Source organism: Silene latifolia, chromosome 10 (assembly GCF_048544455.1).
Source record: "Silene latifolia isolate original U9 population chromosome 10, ASM4854445v1, whole genome shotgun sequence".
NCBI lineage: Eukaryota > Viridiplantae > Streptophyta > Magnoliopsida > Caryophyllales > Caryophyllaceae > Silene > Silene latifolia.
This window is the reverse complement of record NC_133535.1, coordinates 68235711-68254561: the sequence shown is the minus strand read 5'-3', so window position 1 is coordinate 68254561 and position 18851 is coordinate 68235711. Positions and strand designations below refer to the sequence as shown.

General features: G+C 38.2%; 1 protein-coding gene across 1 annotated transcript; it reads left to right on the top strand.

The window, feature by feature from the left end:
- Window positions 1–2505: 2505 nt before the first annotated feature.
- Window positions 2506–18407, top strand: LOC141605667 (uncharacterized). The gene is made up of 8 exons (XM_074424543.1): window positions 2506–2889; window positions 3140–4500; window positions 6043–7276; window positions 8812–9091; window positions 12609–12716; window positions 12796–13074; window positions 14696–14839; window positions 17695–18407. The coding sequence occupies exons 2-8, from the start codon at window positions 3384–3386 to the stop codon at window positions 17881–17883; spliced, it is 3351 nt and encodes a 1116-aa protein (XP_074280644.1). The 5' UTR covers window positions 2506–2889; window positions 3140–3383; the 3' UTR covers window positions 17884–18407.
- The last annotated feature ends 444 nt before the right edge of the window (window positions 18408–18851 follow it).

Genomic DNA, 18851 nt, shown 5'->3' with positions numbered 1-18851 from the left:
AGAAAGTTCTTTCAAGTTAAAGAACCGAAACCAAGGTTGGGAACCTTGATGTGTACTTGGTAAGATTCATGCTATGAGAGAGAACATGAATGTGAAGGAGATTGCAAGTGTAAAGAAGCTTGAACGCGTGGACACATGGCATGTTAAACTTCTATTGCAATAAATAAGTGGTTACACTTATAATATACATCACAAGGTTGTGATATGATATTGACTACCCGAGTGTGATGTCGACATTTGTCGTTTGAGTTATTAATAACTCACCTTGTACATTGTTATATCCAAACGGGTTGTAGAGACAATTGAACCCCGTTAAAGTGAACATGGATTAACATTGTTTTTGCCCATAGTCACTTATATGAGATGACGTCTCGAAGTGACTAGAGTGTGATGCGATTGATGGCAAGTTCAAGTGCCATAGAGTCATGTGAGATGACTAGTCAATCACATAGGCAGACTGTTAGGAACATTTTGTCGGGCCTAATGACCGCTTATAGAGTTCTGGCAAATTTATATAGCCTGGTCGTGGCGAGAGCTACTATAGTATTCGAATGAGTCGATTCTTTTGACTAAAGACTATTCTCCTAAGATGGCACGATTTTGATTAACTTTGATTTGTGTTACTACGACCTTCGTAAATGGGGTCAAATGGGCATATTTTGGGTTATGATGGCTGTGGCTAGTCGAAGGGAATGAGTGCGATAGGAATTGTCCACTCCTAGTCAGGGTTATAACAATATCTCAGGGCCACTCGAGGAGTAATGAACTGGAAATGCGTGGCCACGCTCGGATGGCATCCAGAGTGGATAAATCCGGTCAATCGGTTGTTCTCCGATCGAGGAAACCACTCGATATGATCACTTGCAAGTACGATCCGAAAGACACCTTGCATTGAGTGGGAGATAGTAATAGGACAAGAGAATCGGTGGCGCACACTTGTCGAGGACAAGTGGGAGATTGTTGGAATATGTGTCCTCCGACAATAATGCGATCACGATTGTTGATCATGATGATCACATGTTTAAGTCTCATTATAAAGAATACAATTGGGAAGTAATATTATTTATGTCAATCTGGTCAACATATATCGGTAATGATTGGTCGACTAGAGTTTGACATCGTCGTGTGACGGTGGTGATCAGTTGACCCCCTAGGTCATACCTAAAGGGCAACACTCTTAATTGATTATTTAATTAATCGTATAACGTTGCGAGTTAATTAAATTACTTGAAAATTGACGGACGATTTTGGAAGTAAAATTTACGTATCATATTGAAATGTGATTAAATAAGATACGGTCTGAGTAATTGAATTGTATCATTACTCGGATGAAATAATTGTTTAATGTAACAATTAAATTGAATGAATTGTTATAAATACAATCAGTTGAAATTTATAAATGGTAAAATATTTTGGCACAAGTAATTATGAAATTACTAAGTCGATTTTTGTATGTGACGTATTTTATTAATACGTTGATTTTTAATATGTTAAAAATACATAACAAATATATGTGACATGTGACATGTAACATATAGACAATTGACAAAAATAATATGGAATCCATATTATAGAGTGGGCCGAAAATTAGAAGGATTTAAGCTAATTATATGTTGTTTGTAATTAGTGGAAAAACACAATGATTAAAAGCAAACCTAGCCATGCAAGCCTATTGTTCCTTGTGAAGAACAATTTCTCCATGCATTGGCTCTCAAAAAGCCCCTCCTCTTACACGGTTTTGAGAAGGCAAATGCTATCATTGTTTTTCAATAATTTTACCTAATAATATACTAAGTGTAGTGTATTGTTTTCATTCTAATTGATCATCCAAAATTAGTATTCTAGAGAGATAAAAAGCTCTCTATTTCTCCCTCCATAAAACCGAAACATATAAGTGTTTTATAAAAGTTTTTGGTTCAATTTTCTACCTTGATTAATATTATACTAGTATTTGTAATATTAATCAAATTAAGAGGAGCCTTGGGTATAAAGCTTAGGGAGAGATCTTATACTTAGATCTTGTTCATCCATAAGGGAAAGCTCAAGAACAAGAGAGAAAGGTGATCTCTCTTGTGCCCAATATAACCGAAATCTTCAATGTAAGGACTTGATTTCTCCTCTATTATATTATTTGTTTGCATGCATAAAATCCGTTTTAATTTTATGACAAATTATTTAGACATATATGAGTATGTTAATATGTATATGAATCTACATTTCCTTCACTAATTCCCCTATGTTTATATTGTACTCCCTCCAATTTCATTTGTTATTCCTCTTTCCCTTTCCATCCATTTTCCTTATTGTTCTCTCTTTCCTTTTTTGGACAACTTTGTGTGGTCCAAAATCAATTTGATGTGGGGTCATGTGTATTGTGTGGTCCTAATTGATTCCCTTATTTCTTATGCCAAAAAGAGAGGAGAACAATAAATGAAATTGGAGGGAGTAATATATTTTGTTGTAATCGAATACTATATAAGCTCCTTTTTATGATCCATATAAAATAGTACACATTTGTCTAAAAAAAAGAAAACTACCTCGAAAAAACTTATTGCTTTTAATAGCTCAAAGTATATTTAACAAAAATATATACCCAGACTCATTTTATTTGTTTCTCTTTCCTCCCTCCCTCCCTCCCTCCCTCCTTCTCTGTAATTCCTCGGTAGTTGAATTAATTGTAGCCCTAACTTCAACTGAGATTTCAATCCCCTTCCCCCTTCCAATTAACGTTTCTCGATATTTTTATTTATTTGCGAAACCCTAATTTGTGGAGATCTACCCCTTTCCAATGTTCAGCTAATCCCAAATTGAACCCCTAATTCAAATTTCCCCTCCTATTATTCAATCTCCATTAAGCGCAATCAAGCATTTCTGCATTTCTTAGGCAAGGTGATGTTTTTGTTTCACTCGCTGTTTATTTCTTTGATCTGGGTATTTTTTTGTTTTAATGTTTTTTTTTCCGTTGTAGATGTGAATTACTTATTTTATCACGCTTCATTTTAGTCATGTATTTCGGAATTACTGGTTGAATTTAAAGTGGGATTAAATTGATGCCAAAAATTGTGTGTATTAGGGTCCATATTCTGTTGGTGGTTGTATGTATGCTAATACAACTTGTATTTTCTTGTGTTGTGTACAGATTTTAATTGTTTAGAAGTAAATAAAAAAGGCAAATTTTCGAGGTATTAGGGAATGTTGAGTTAGCAGGATAGAGGGGCCAAGATATGGAATGTTGCTTGCAAGGCAACGGGTGGGATTGCCGCCTTTTGCTTCGGTTTTGAATGATTAAATAAATATATGTTCATGTTTTTTGAGTTGAATATTCAGAAGTGTTCAAGTTAGGAGGGTTGCTTGGCTGCCTGTTTTTACTTAAGGTAGCTAAAATGGAAGATGTGAGCTCAGTTGATTTCATTCTAGAATTTCTGCAAAAAAAGGGATTTTCAAGGGCCGAAGCTGCGTTGCGCTGTGAGTTGGGTAATCGCCCTGATAAAAATGGGTTTCAGAAACTTGTCCTTGAAGAGAAGGAGAAGAGTAAGAAGGTGCTTGAAGAAAATGTGAAGCTGTCTGGTAAAAATCAAGAGTCTAGTTCTTGGCGTAGTGGTGAGAGCTCCGGTGAGCTTATTGTTAAGGAGATTGAGTGTGGAACCAACAAAAATGGTAAAGACAGTACATGGAAGGCCACAACGACAACCCCTACTGAACATAAAACACCTGTCGAAGCTGTTGGAGTAACTGATAAAGGCTTCACTTTCTCAAGAGGTTCTGAAGATGCTGTGCTTGATTTGTATACTTGGAAACCTAATCAAGACAATGACTCGGGCTCTTCACAGTACCATGTTTCTGAGGAATCAAAAGCAGGAAAGATTGATGTGCAACCTGAGAATGAGCTTGCTTTTCATACAGAAAAACGGCTATCCTGGGTTTCTACCTCTGCAAAACTAAGTGCGGATCAAGAAAGTAATCTTAAAGATGTTGACCAACGGAAACAAAGTGGCATTGTTCAGTCTAAAGAAAAAGTTAAAGATGAGTTGTGGATGAAAAATGAAGAGGGTCCTAATTCATCTGCAGGCCAGTGGAAAGGATGTACTGTCAAGAGTGTTCTCTCATTTTCAAGCGCAGATATTCCAACCACCAGTGATAGCGACATTCGTTCTGGTGCTAAGGAAGGCTCAAGGAAAACCGATACAGTTGGCATAAGAACGGATATTAAGGAGCAGGTGGATGAGGTTGGAAGATCCTTATACCTTGCAAAACTTCAAGGGATTTGTGACAAGAAGAATCTTGATGATTTGGGTTTACCGATGGTTTTTGAAAGTCAAAAGGAGGACTTCCCAAGGTTACCGCCAGTTAGACTCAAGTCAGAAGATAAACCATTGTGTTCTGCCTGGGAAGAAAGATTTGATCATGATGGGCCCAGCTTGAAGTTAGGTACTTCTGACAATGCTTACCTTATTGGGTCTTATCTTGATGTTCCTGTAGGGCAGGAAATAAACTCTTCAGGTTAGTACCTCTCTGATGTAAACTGATCTTGTGTTTATGCTTTAGTCAGTTGAATTATTTGCCTCTTTGATGTTTTTGTATTTCAATTTGTAAGCATGATAGCTCCTTCTAAATGTCGGTTAAGTTATTTTCCTTCTTAGTGTCCTTCCTAGGAGTTTCAACCCAATCTCCAACCCAAATAAAGGAATTTGTGTCCCTCCTTTTCCCTCCTAATCCCTCCTTTCGAACAATTTGTTAGGAGACTGCCCATACTACTGAAATGTTTAGTGGGTGAGCAGAAGAGATTTAGGTCAAAGTCTCAAAGAGATAGAGAATGGCTGATACGTAGGTTGTAAGATCGAAGGTATGTATGGTAGGGGTTTTGGAGGTAAAGGGAGGGGAGGGTAGAAAGACTATTTCCTTTGTTTGGTGAGCAAAATAGATGTGGATTGATTCGGAGGGAAAATTCACTCTCTCCACTTTCCTTTTCCCCTCCCCCCTCCCTCTCATTTTCGTATCCAAACATACCTAAATGGATGGTACAATGATCTGTCTGTTGTGATAGCCGTTTTCTGGTTGGGAATGTTTAGTTTATGCCCGGCTATGATACTCGGACTCGCCCTTTTGCCCAGAGTACCCGTGTCCGTACGACCCGACCCGGATACGGACACGGAATTCGTGTCCGGTCGACAGCAAGAAAAACTGGACATTTCGACTGCAAAAATAAAGGGAGATAATAGAAGATGAAGATTAATGTTGTGTTTTCCAGAAAGTGCGAATGGAGAAGATGAAGAAATAGTGGGTGGTATGGTTTTATGGGGAAGGAGGAGAAATCATTTTTTATTTGGGGGGGTTAACGAGATGGTTTTATGGGGAAGAGGAAGAAATTATTTTTTATTTGTGTGAGAAACAAATAGAAGTCATAAGGAGTATTTAATAGACACTGAGAGAGTCAAGTGGGTAGGTCATAGGTGGGATTTTTTATTGTTATTTTATTATTTTAAGAGGAGAAAAAGACAGAATTCAATTTGATTTTTTTGGGTAGTTACAAAAATTTAATTTAAGGGTTTTCCAAATATAAAATTTTATATATGTTGACCGTGTCCAAATATGAAATTCGGATACGTTGACCGTGTCCAAAAGTTACCGTATCCACTAATTAACCGTGTCCTCGTATCCGTGATTTTATGACTTCAAGTGTCCGACACAAGGATTCGTATCCGTATCCGTACGCCGTACCCGAGTCCGAGCACCATAGATGCCCGGTACAGATTCCATGCCCTTTTCTTTGTCATTACGTACTGCATTCAGTCAACATGTGGCTTGAATGTATACCTTTTAGTATCCTGAAAAACAGCAACCTTATAGCCGGAAACTTATGATTGTATATATCTTTTCTTTATCCTCGTTAAAGGTACATTTATTCAGCTCTTATCGTTAGTTCCCCTAATTTATAATTTCCTTGTCTTTCTCCTTTCATTTTTTATTGAAATTTCATACATCTCCTTGCATTTTCCTTCTAAAAAGCTTAATGCAAACTTAAGATACGAAATCCTACTCCAGGTGCTAAGAGGAATGCAGGGGGAAACTGGTTGTCGGTAAGTCGTGGCATAACAGAAGACACTACTGATCTGGTCTCTGGCTTTGCGACTATTGGGGATGGATTAAGTGAATCTATTGACTACCCTAATGACTATTGGGATTCAGATGAGTATGACGATGACGACGATGTTGGTTACATGAGACAACCTATTGATGATGAGGCCTGGTTTTTAGCTCATGAAATCGACTATCCAAGTGACAACGAAAAAGGAAATGGACATGGGAGCATTCCAGATCCTCAAGAGAGGGTTGTAACAAAAAATGAAGAGGATGATCAATCTTTTGCTGATGAGGATTCTTACTTTTTGGGTGAGCAGTATATACATTCTAGAAACATGAATCCAATTTCAGCTTCAGATGACCCTATTGGACTCTCGGTTTCTGAAGTATATGATAAGGTTGAAGATAATGATCTAATAGCTCGTTATGATGGCCAGTTGATGGATGAAGAAGAACTAAGTTTGATGCGATCTGAACCTGTTTGGCAAGGGTTTGTGACGCAGTCAGATGACCTCATCATGTTGGAGGATGGTAAAGTTATGAATGAATGCAGAAGGCTTGTGCTAGATGACGTATGTTTAGAAGATGACCAACATGGTTCTGTTCGATCTATTGGGGTCGGAATAAATAGTGACGCTGCGGACGTTGGTAGTGAAGTGCGGGATAGTTTGATTGGTGGAAGCAGCGAAGGGGATCTGGAATACTTTCATGATCACGAGGTTGGTTTGGGTGCGCCAAGGTATCCTCAGAATAGGACAATCAATGATAGGAAAAAAACAATCAGGCAAAATACGGATATGGGGTTTTCATTTGTTCCTCCCATGGTAGATGAGCCAATGAGTGTGCTTAAATCGGCGTGGTCAAGAAAAAGTGACGCCGTAGGAAATGAACATGAAAATTGTTTAGAAGATGATGATAGCACTTCTTCACCTGGCAGGAGTCCTGAAAATGACGAGAATGTGGGTGGTAGATCAGCTGAATCTACTCCTTCTACTCTTTCAGATTATGTATATGCTGAAAACGAGCGTGTTAAGAAAGCTGACGATGTAAAAACTGCAAATGTAAGAGAAGCAGATGTAGGAGCAGCTTTGGAGGATGAAGAAGCAGCTGCCGTACAGGAACAAGTAAGGCAGATAAAGGCCCAGGAAGAAGAATTTGAGACTTTCAATCTGAAGATAATTCACAGGAAGAATAGGTAACTTGAATGTCTAGTTAATTGTGAATAAGTCTGCTATATGCTTCTTTCTAAATCTGGATCTATACCTTTTAGGCGTAGTGGCTGAAGCTAGTCGTATAATGTGTGAATTGAAGTGTAGTAGACTTCCAAGTTCCAAGAGGTCAATAAGTAGTTTCCAGATCAGTAAATGGCATTGCACGTGAGTTTTATCATGATAACTGTGGGGAAGCTTTTATCAGCATGTCCTCTTAGTTTTAAGTTAGGAGTAGAGGACAAAACGTCCATTGATACAACATTTTATAAAAAGTCTGGCTAGAGAAACAATTTTCCCTAAAGATGTTTATCAACTACTGCCTAATCCTTCAACTACAGGATTCTTTTCTACCAAACTCCGCCAAACCATTGCTAGTATTGAGCATCTCCAAGAATTAGATGCTGTAAACCACTAAACCCAACTCTTTCTCCCCTATTTCTGTCTGACATTGCATTCCCCATCCACTTTATTGTAACTGCTCAAATTCCGTTTTTTTGTGAAAGTTCGTAAATGCTTCTGGGAGATTATATCAATGTCATACAAATTTAAGAATAATACGCCAAGATGTAAAAACTTACTGTAAGCAGTTTTATATATTTTAAAAGTATCTATTCTTTCTCAGGAACTTTGTTTTCAAATTTGTTGATAATCAGTTTAAATTGACTGCTTTATAGGATTCTGTTATGATAAAAATAAAATGATTCTTTAAAATAATAAATTATTATAGAGTACACCCAAACAAATTCGTCAGTCTCTTCCAAACAGTTACCTTGTATGATTTCTATAGAAGTTTTCTATTGAGTCATGATTCTGTAGAAGTTTAAAGGTTCATAGCATGATTTTCTGAGAAAATATAGACTTTTACAAATAAATCAATCTCTCGGAGAGAAATGTTTCTCTAGCTTCTTTTTGGAATAAGGCATCAGGTGTGTGTTAGGTTTTAGGCTATTGCCAACTATCTTCCTTCATCAGAATTGTACTTTTTTGAACTTTTAAACAATGGGCCTCTATCCCATTTTACTTTTGTCGTAAGAGTTGTTTAACTTTGATTATTAATCTTTCAAAATGTGTAGAGGTGCAAAGTAAAACTGGTCTAGTTTGATTTCATAATCTTTTATCATATTATGATCCGTAAAAAGTTGTTGGTACTTGGTAGTACATATCGCGAGGAAATAGAAGGAACATAAAGGAGTTTAGTTCTGTTTATCTTCTCTTTGACTGTGAGCTATGTTTTACATTAATTACGTTCAAGTGGCCGTTTTATGTGAATTTGTCTCGTGTTATAAGAGAATGTGCAATTTTTCATTTTAGGTAATATGGATATAACTTATTTGTGCTTGTAAATGGGTAAGAGTGTAAGACTGCGTACATCAATACCCTGTGCCTCTAAATGTGCGGAAGCCCATGAGGCAATGGGTAATATTGTTGTTCTTATTGTATTCTCCTACTGCTATACAGTTTAATCTTGACTGTATCTTGGTTTTAACTTTAATTTACACGGGCATATTCTATTATCCAGAACTGGCTTTGAAGAGGACAAAAACTTCCATGTTGTACTGAACTCTGTCATAGCGGGCCGTTACCATGTTACTGAATACCTCGGATCAGCTGCATTTAGTAAAGCTATTCAAGCACATGATCTGCATACGGGCATGGATGTTTGTGTCAAGATAATCAAGAATAACAAAGATTTTTTCGATCAGAGTCTTGATGAAATAAAGCTTCTCAAATATGTCAACAAACACGATCCTGGTGACAAGTTCCACCTTCTTCGATTATATGATTACTTTTACTACCGTGTAAGTTCACTTGGTTCCCTTTCTTTTCCCTATTATTTTGATTTCTCTTGGCCTGAAATTATACATTCCTTTTGATCTTGTGACAAGACTGGAATAAATCTGATATCTGTTCCTCTTTGCCATTGGAACCGGAGTTCGCTGCCGAAAGTTATACTTTGTTGAAGCTTAAAAGGTTACTGTGTTTCTGTTACCTATAATTTGCTTTTATGGTAAAGAGACAAGATGCCAGATAGGCTTTTCCAATGCTAACATATCAAGTATCTTTACTTCCAACATTTGAGGTAGGTTAATGCATGAGCGACCACAGCAACAACATCAACAACAGTCAACAACAACAACAACAACAACAACAACAACAACATCAGAGCCGTAATCCCAAAATGATTTGGGGTCGGCTGATATTAATCATCCTTTAGAACCCCTGGGTGATCACGTACCTCAGAATGTGAAAAGAATGAAAAAGAAAAGTGAAAAGCAGATGGGAAGTGAAACATAATACAAAAATCATGTTAAACCAATACGTTTCAATATCAGAAACCCAGTCGCCTTTTATAAAAAGCTTACAATTTAGATCTAAAATACAATTTAGTTACAATAGTTTTTAAAATAGAAGTAAAAATTAATGTTTTAGAAAATCTTGAAAGTAAACAAAGTATGATTATATAAGATGTTTTTAGGTAAAACGTTTGGTAAATCTCAAAAGTAAACAAACAATTAGTCTTGCTGAAGACGGGTCGGAGCAAGTGACGGATAATGCCACTCACAAAACGGATAGGGGGGACAAGGTGGGGGCACCCCCATGTGCTTCCCTCTCTCCTCTATTTGGGTCATTTGTGAGGGAAAATGGTATCCGTCACTCCAAAGTGACGGATACGTGCCGTCACAAATGAGATTTTGTGTTTTAAAAATTACAATAAAAGCGATAAATAGTTCAAATAAGAACGGATACTAAAAATACACATGTATCATTTCTCTTCATTGTGCTCTTTCCGTCACCATTACACTCTTCAATCCCGAGAAATCTCATATCATGTTCAATCACTTTCAACCAAGTTTTTTTTGGGTCTCCCTCTACCCCTAGCAACCTTTTCTGTGATGATCGACCACAATAAGATAAAAATAGATGTGTGGACTGTGGAGGATTGTTATAGAAATATTATGTGCAATTTCTGTGATGTCTAAATGTCTAATTAGCATGAGTTGGAGTTGGAATTATTTTTTTATTGGAGGAGAAAAAGGAATCCATAATACTAGTTAAACACCAACATGCAGTCCTAGATAAAGTGTTTGCAATATCCTCTGTCCTTATATCCACCCACACCCTAGTAGAATAATTGTTGTGCGATAGAGATTGAAGCCCTGTTTTCCTTCACAAAACTCGATTCAGTGTAGAAAAAGAACGGTATTCTCAGTCTTCCTGAAGTAGTTTGCCAGGAGGTTTTCTGCTATTAGCATATTGACGAACTGCATTGAATCCAACTTGAGTCTTTGCTTTCGGACTCCCTTTCTGTCTCAATTGTTGCACAACTGGCCATGTAATGCACACCTCATACTCTTTGATAACCACTCCCATCCTACATCCCATCCCGCTTAAACGCCTTCATTTACATTTATCTTAAGGTACCCTTCCGTGGCGGTAGCCAGTTCATACACTGCACATTGCCGTCACTGCCTCATAATTTGCATGCATTTTCTTCTTTATTGGCAGGCATGGCAGCACCTATTTACCTGTCTATGTTGGATATAAATCTGACTATCTCCATCAAGCTTATTATTTCTATGACTTCACAATGCCCAGAGGATCCTAGTGCTTCAGCCCCTCCCCCCCACTCCACCCCACCCCACCCCAAGATATCCAGTCCTCCGTACCTCGTTTTCTGGCCAATCATGTTTATTCTTTCGCACCCTTTGCCTCCTTCCTTCCAAACATATCTGATCATGGGGGACAGAACAGAAATGCATGAACATTGAACTTTTCTCGGTTCTACATAGGCAGCAGGTCGGACCAACTTCATTCCCTCCATGCTACATGCCAAATGGGAAGAAATTATGACACACTGTCTACAAAACAGTGCAGATCTTTGGTAGTACACCAGCACACAATAGTTTCTTGCTCATCCTAGTACCGACACTCACTCCTGAACTGGTCCTTAGACACTTCCAATTGACCATTTTGGACTGGAGGTGGGAATGCGGAAAATGGCAACTTGTTTTGATCGAGTGAACTCCTTCCTTTTGTGTATTGAACATTTAACGGAATTTTCAATTCATCTTCTGCATCAAACTCGAGTGAGTGACTCTGGACCTTGACCTCATCCCAAGGATGGAGTTTCATCGATACCATGGCCAAGCATTGATATTAGCTCATCCCCACTACCCACCTACACCCTCTTTTAATGACCCTTTCACTTCCATCAGGTTGTGCCAATCTATGATGGATGATGACCTAAGGTAACCTAAAGAGGTCCAAATAAGGGAACTACCTTGTTTTCATTTCATTATCCACGAGGCAAGAGTGCGCGACATCTGTAGGAGTTCCCATAATTATTTGGCTAGCATAGGAAGGTGGAATGAGTTAGAGGACAAAGTGTAATATATGTCCAAGGTGTGGACATTTGGTCACAACGGCGTACGGTGTATCCCGTATAGCAAAAACGCAAGCAAAAGTAAGGCAAAAATTTCACATTATTTACACTCAATTACAAAGTTAATGTTTCATCCCCTACAATATGTGAGTATTTTTTGGAAGAAATTAACTTTCATACCATCTGGTCTTAAGATTGGTTGCATTTGCTCCAGGGAATATTTCCTCCTTTGAGAATGGCCACTGCAGGCATTGCTCTCTGTGTATTACTTTAGCAAAGTCCCATGGGTGTTTTGGCATTAGTAGATTATGACAATAGTTATCGTAAGCCACACCATTCTCATGTTCATCTATAACCCACACACAAGCTTCATTGTTAATCTTACTTGTGTGATTCTATCTTCCTCCTAAGTAACTTTTTAGATAAATAAATTTGGTGTTGCAATTTGCCTCCGCGAAGAAAGAGATTAGAGATTGTTACCACCAATAAGTCTCCTCTAACAAAAGAAGCTCATCAAGCTGTAGCACAAAACTCTTTTATGTGTCCAACTATTTCCAATCCAGATAGACATGAATCAAGAAACATGAGTGTTTCATTAAAAGCTCAAATCCTTTCTTAGTCTTCCGAATATTACCAATTTTTTTTTAAATTCCACCCAGCTAAATCCTTCTATCAGTTCTCCATTTTATAAAGAACATCAGACCCACCAATTTGCATTCTAGTGTTCTTCCACCATCTAATGCCTCCCGGACCATGTTTTCACACTACTTTTAGCCGGCGTTTGCGGGAGCTCGAGACACTAGGGAAATGTCATTACTGTTGTTGTACTCATTTGCTTATATTTCATCGAGACTAGCAAAGGTGTGATGTTTGTGTGGTTAGTTTTTCTCAGAATTTACGTCTAATAAGGCAGTGTTTCTTTCTTTTTACAGGAGCACTTGTTAATTGTCTGTGAACTTCTCAAGGCAAACTTGTACGAATTTCACAAGTTTAATAGGGAATCTGGTGGTGAAGTCTATTTTACAATGCCGAGATTGCAGGTTGGGATTGTTGTTTGTCGTTGATATCAGTTTTCTTCTTTTGGATTTGAATGAGCTTGTTTGATTCTCATTTATGCAGTCAATAACAATCCAAGTGTTGGAGGCCCTTCGATTTTTACATGGCCTTGGGCTTATTCATTGTGACTTGAAGCCTGAGAATATCCTAGTTAAAAGCTACAGCAGATGTGAGGTGAAAGTTATAGATCTTGGCAGCAGTTGTTTTGAAACAGATCACCTCTGCTCATATGTTCAATCAAGGTCTTACCGGGCGCCAGAAGTAATATTAGGTTTGTCTTATGACAAAAAGATTGATATATGGTCCCTTGGATGCATATTGGCAGAGCTTTGTACAGGCAATGTAAGTTCGGTTTTTCAGTTGACCTGATTTTTTCTCGTACAATGGTGTTATATGGGTCCGGTATGTTCAATTAATTTCTTTCGTTTTGCGTTTAGGTTCAGTGATTCACTTTAATCGGCTACTCAGTTTTGAAGAGAGTAATTTGATTCCCCCCCCCCCCCCCCCCGCTTTCCCAGTGTTTGAATATTTCAGTATCAACCTGTTGGTGTTAAGTGATAGAGATCACTAACTTCACCATTGGTTTGTCTTTGGAGTAATTGCTTACGTTATGGTCCATGGACACTTCAATGATCAAGATGACAGTAGTGTATTTTGGCTCTCTTTTTAGCCCTATGTCTCTTATCCCGTACTAAGGTTTCATTTTCTCTGTTCATCAATGAAGCAATTGAATTAGTTACACTGCTAGGGTAAACCTTTGAACTTATACAAATATGCGTTCTTACTTTGTGATGTTTTTTAGTTGCTTATCACCAATAAAATACTCCCTTTTATTCTGAGTTATCTTACCGTTTGTTGTTGGGTGCCAAAATTAACAAAGATAGAATATTAACGTTTTTACCCTCATATCGCCTTCCCGTCTTCTTCTCTCATCCTCTCACCGAACACCCACTTATCCCCAACCCAGCTTCAGCCACCACAAACTCAGCCCTGATCATATCCAACTCCCACCAACCCAGCCTAAGACACTACTAACCCAACTGAAATGCACCAAATGCCCTACCCCACCTATCTCCAACCGCCACCAAACCAGCCTAACACCATCGGAACCTAGCCCCAACCACCACAAACCAACCCCAAAGGCCCAAACCATTACAACCTATCCCCAACCACTACAAACCCGGCCCAAAACTACCTTGCTCCTCACAGCAACATCACCAAAAAATCCCCTCAAAAAGCCAATCCACAGTCAAAAACTGCCCCCTCTTTGAAATTGGTGCCGCCCTGCGAAACACCTGCCTCAACCCTTGAAAACCCATCCCCCAACGCAGAGGTGGGAAATGGATTTTTGTGGGCCGAGTGTGTAGGGTTGTGGTGTGAGCTTGAAAGGTGGTTGAGGGCGTGTTCAGGTGAAGGGGAGGGGTGTCGGCGGTGGCGGTGGAATTCGGGTGTTTTGAGGGTTGCGGTGATGAAAGGGAGGGAAGTTGGGTGGTGGGATGTGTTAAGGCTGAGGTGAGGTTGTGGGTGGTGGAGAGGTGTTGTGGATGGAGGAGATAGTGAGGGGTGGGCCTGAGGTGTTAGGACTTAGGAGAGAGTCAGTGGGTCGGCCGTGGCAATATTCTTATCCATCCATACACAGTTCTATTTCCAAATAAGGAAATAGAGAAGAAAAGGTGACTAAGCCCAATAAGGAAATAGGGAACGTAAGTTAGAATAGGAAGAGGAGTATCCTGGTTTTGGAAATTTTTGTGATAAGAACATATGCTGGCCCAGTCTTTTTTGCATTTTATACGGATTTTGACTCCTATTTTTTCTTGGGGTATATTGACTTTACCTTGAGTGGGACTGTATCACTTTGAGGCAACATACTATGTTTGGACTCATTTTGATTTATTCAATGTTTAATTTGAGTCTTGGTGGTCTAGATTGAGTGAATTTTGTCTTATTGATGTTTGCAATGTAGGTACTCTTCCAAAATGATTCCCCAGCTACTTTACTTGCCCGTGTCATTGGAATCATTGCGCCCATTGATCAGGAGATGCTTGCTAAGGGAAGGGATACCTATAAATATTTTACCAAGAACCACATGCTTTACGAAAGAAATCAGGTATGTTGTTGTATTTGCTTCTCTTTGACGTTTGTGTTCCTGCTTTTGTGTTTCGGCTGTTATATTTGGCTTTTCGCTCCATTCATATCCAAGTGTGACCTTTTCTTTTATGGCAAATAATATACCCAGCCACTAACTCCACTCTTCCCTTTATGGCAAATAATAATCCCAAAGCACATTTCCCTTTTTGGTGCATTTATATCCAAGTGTCACATTTCCTTTATGGCAGATAATACACCCTCTCACCTGTTTACTCTTGCCCTCACCCACTTTCCCATACCTCACTTTAGCCAAATCCACTTCCACAAACCACACGGCTGATCCCACCGCACTCCCAGCCTACTCCCCGTACCCCACTTTGTCAGCTATGATGACCCAGCTGACCTACCACTCTTCCAATCCACAGCCATAGGACGCCGATCTTGACCCTCCTACCCACGTGACTTGAGATTGACTTCCTAACCAAGATTCTTAAGTCATGCAACCCAGATATCTACTCCTAGCGCTGACTTAGATTCTACCCTGTCTAGTTCCATGTGGTCAGATCTGCTTGCTCTCTTTTTGACTCCGATTTACGTAATATTGGTGGTCTCAGCCGATAAGTGGTGGCCCAATGGAGTGTTGGTGTTCTCAGGCATTTTTGTGGCTGTATGATGGGGCGAGTTTGGTAGCAGTGGTGGTCATAAGATGGGTGCAAATTTGGTGGTTGGGTGAATTCACTGATGGTGATGGTCCTATGACGGGGCAAACAAACTCGTGCTGGTGGATGGGTATAATGGTGTTGTGGGTTTTGGGTTACTAGTGTTGGAAAATTATTGTGTTTTGTGAAAATGGGTTATTCCTAATTATCAAGCCTCTTGCATCTTTTCAATTATATTTAGTTATTTTATTAAAACTTGAAATGACATCATGGGGTACTTGGTCTTGAGTAAGGGAAGTACTACTTATGCTGGTTACATTTGCTTCTGGAATAGAGTTTTTCGTAGAAAAAAAGTTAGGTCTTGGGTTTTCATTTCTTTTATTACCCGTCAACCATTTTTTCCACACCATACCAATGTTATCAACCCTCCCCTCAACTCTTCTGACAGGACGCCACTACCAACACACCTTGTGACAGCCGTAAAACGCTAAATCACTCGCTATAATCACATGCACAAATAGAGATTGTCGGGATGGGATAAAATTTGCGCCAATAGTAACTGAGTTACGCATTTTCTCAAGAATAAGTTCAAGTTCTTGGAATGGTTATTGCATTAGCGCAAGCACTCTACGAGTCGTGCATCAAATCACAATCTGCAAATTAGGTTACTCAATCTCGCGAATAAGTTCGGCCAAATTTGCGAATTAAGTCGCGCAAATTCTTATCTATTTCACTGGGATTGGATGGGGATGACTGATCTGAGGATCAAGTCTTGAACGGGGATTTAATACTATGGTTTGGTTGGAACCAAACACTTTAGAGTTTAGAGGGATGCTCAAATATATATCTAATACTATGTATAATTGTTGTCTTGGTTTTTATGAAATGTGTGAAAATTTTAGATTTATGGATGGGGAGAAAGTGATATATATTATTCCCCCAATCCAATCTAATCTTCCAATATTCCAAATTATTTGAACGTGCTCACATATGTTGATATATGGAAAGATAGAATTTGTGGGAGTAACATAATAACAATAATATTATTTCTAATGTTTTTTTATACAGTAATATCGAAATAGATTTAAAAAGGTGAAAGAGGGGAAAATAAGGGAAACCCTATGAAAAAGAAATTGAGATGGTTCAAAGAAAAACAAGTGTGAAAGACAACATCCATCCACTCTATCTATAAGACAAAATTATTTTTGAATACAAGGTTTCGTATGGTTGGGTAAGGAGTTAGACGTATGCATGCTTATACCTGTGATGAATACTAAAATAAGTTGTCTCTAGATGACTCAATTTGAAAATTTTGACTAAAATTTGAAAATTGAAAAGACTGCTAATTCACAATACAATAAGGTAGCGTTTGGGAACCCGTATTTCATTTCAAATACGCGATTTCAAATTTAGAAACTGAAATTAAGCTTTAGAAATGCAAATACATTGTTTGGGAAAGACAAGAATTTAAAATACCGAATTCAAAACTACTGTTGGTAAACAAGCAAGTAATGTGCAGAACAATTATCCCACAAATTAATCCCATTTCTTCAAATTATCCCACATATTAATCCCATTTTACCAAATTATTCCACAGATTAATCTCATTTCTTCAAAATCATCTTCATTGAATACAGTAGTATTAGATTAGACCCAGTATGAATCGATGCCAGATTCAGAAACAAAATCGTCAAGTACGCATAAACTCTATTGTTCTGTATCAATTTGTAAAGCCCTATCAATTAAATCATAATCATAAAATTAGACCTCCTCAATCTTCCATGGATGCTGAATCTCAGCCAAATTTGTGATAATATGTCAAGCATCAGTAAAGAAGATGAAATTGAGATGAGGATTAAATCAATGAAGGTGAAAGGAATGAGAAGACCATTGAAGAAACATTGAGATGTTGGCAGGGATGATAGTTAGAGTACATTTGTAAATGACAGGGTAAGGGGTGGTATTTGCTTTATACTTATAAGAATTTGTGTTAAATCACCGTGGATTTTATTTAAATCCAAATCCAAAAACTTTCACCAGATTTGGACCAAATTTGAATTTGGAGAATCAAATAGTGGTTCTCAAACATGCTGTAGAGAAGTTAGTGTAGCAAGGAGTTGTATTCAGATGACTCAAGCGATTAGAAATTACTTGTGCGCAAAGTTGGTCTTTCTCCGCAATATTGTTTTGATGGTGTATAAATCTCCCTTTTCAGGAAACAAGCAGGCTGGAATACTTGATTCCTAAGAAGACATCCCTTAGACATCGCTTGCCTATGGGTGACCAAGGGTTTATAGACTTTGTTGGTCATTTACTTGAAATAAACCCAAAAAAACGTCCAACTGCATCTGAGGCCTTGAAGCATCCTTGGCTCTCATACCCGTATGAACCCATATCATCTTAGGCTTGATGTTAAAATCAACAAGGAGAAGCCGATATACATGGATGTCATCAACGTCAATGTAACAAGGATGTCATCAGTGTCAATGTGGTAACATTCTCGGGGCACAAAGACATCAGTCCATCTCTGCTTGTCTGTTTAATGTTTTTAGTTCTCGTGTTCTTCCCTAACTCACGGCAAGCTGTATTCGATATTTACATACCAGCTCTTATTTTGATATGATAATCTTGGTAATTCCAAGTCACCCCATGTATGCTAGTCTAGTATGTCACTCCTATTTGTTTGAAACCATAATTTTCATTGGGTTTTTGGGCAAGGAAATTGGGGTTAGAGGTTGTAAATGTTCGTTATTTGTGATCATTGTTTTAGAGGTTGTAGTAGTGTTAGAGTCGGACGCTTTATTTTCTACAAGTGGAACTGGAATCACTATGCATATAGGCATGTGTAGTAGTAAGCTGTGGCGTGTTGGCATTCTTAATGTCCTATTTTAAAATCCATAATTTAAATTTCCTGTTCCGTTGCCTGTACTATAGTTTTGTACGTGTATATGGGAATCTTACAAGGTCTGAAACGTAGCTTATTTTCTCTGCAGTTTCCTTTGTTTTCCCATGATACAATCCTTGTCATTTATTGGCTTTATTTGCTCTATTTAAAATGTCTCAGTCATCTATCTGTTTAACTTTATACTAGGTTTGTACCCCGTGCAAATGCACGGGACTTATATGGTCATCCTGTTATCGTGAGTCGATGACATAAATTTACAGAGTTTTGATTAAAAGCTTACAAAGATGTTTAAATTCTTTTCTCATTTTTCAACTTTTAAATAATTCAATAATTCAATAATTTGTTATATTAAATAGGTTTTTAAGTGCCTATTGATAGCATTTACTGGAAACATACAAGTAATGGAGTGTACTCGGTCAAAAGTGGCTACGAGATTGCTTTTAGTAAATTTATGATGATACATGGGA

Excerpts from the sequence above, each read along its gene's own strand:
- LOC141605667 (XM_074424543.1), top strand. The coding sequence starts at position 3,384 with ATGGAAGATGTGAGCTCAGTTGATTTCATTCTAGAATTTCTGCAAAAA. Across the intron at positions 12,717-12,795 it reads TTACAATGCCGAGATTGCAG|TCAATAACAATCCAAGTGTT; the intron begins GTTGGGATTGTT and ends TCATTTATGCAG. Across the intron at positions 13,075-14,695 it reads CAGAGCTTTGTACAGGCAAT|GTACTCTTCCAAAATGATTC; the intron begins GTAAGTTCGGTT and ends TTTGCAATGTAG.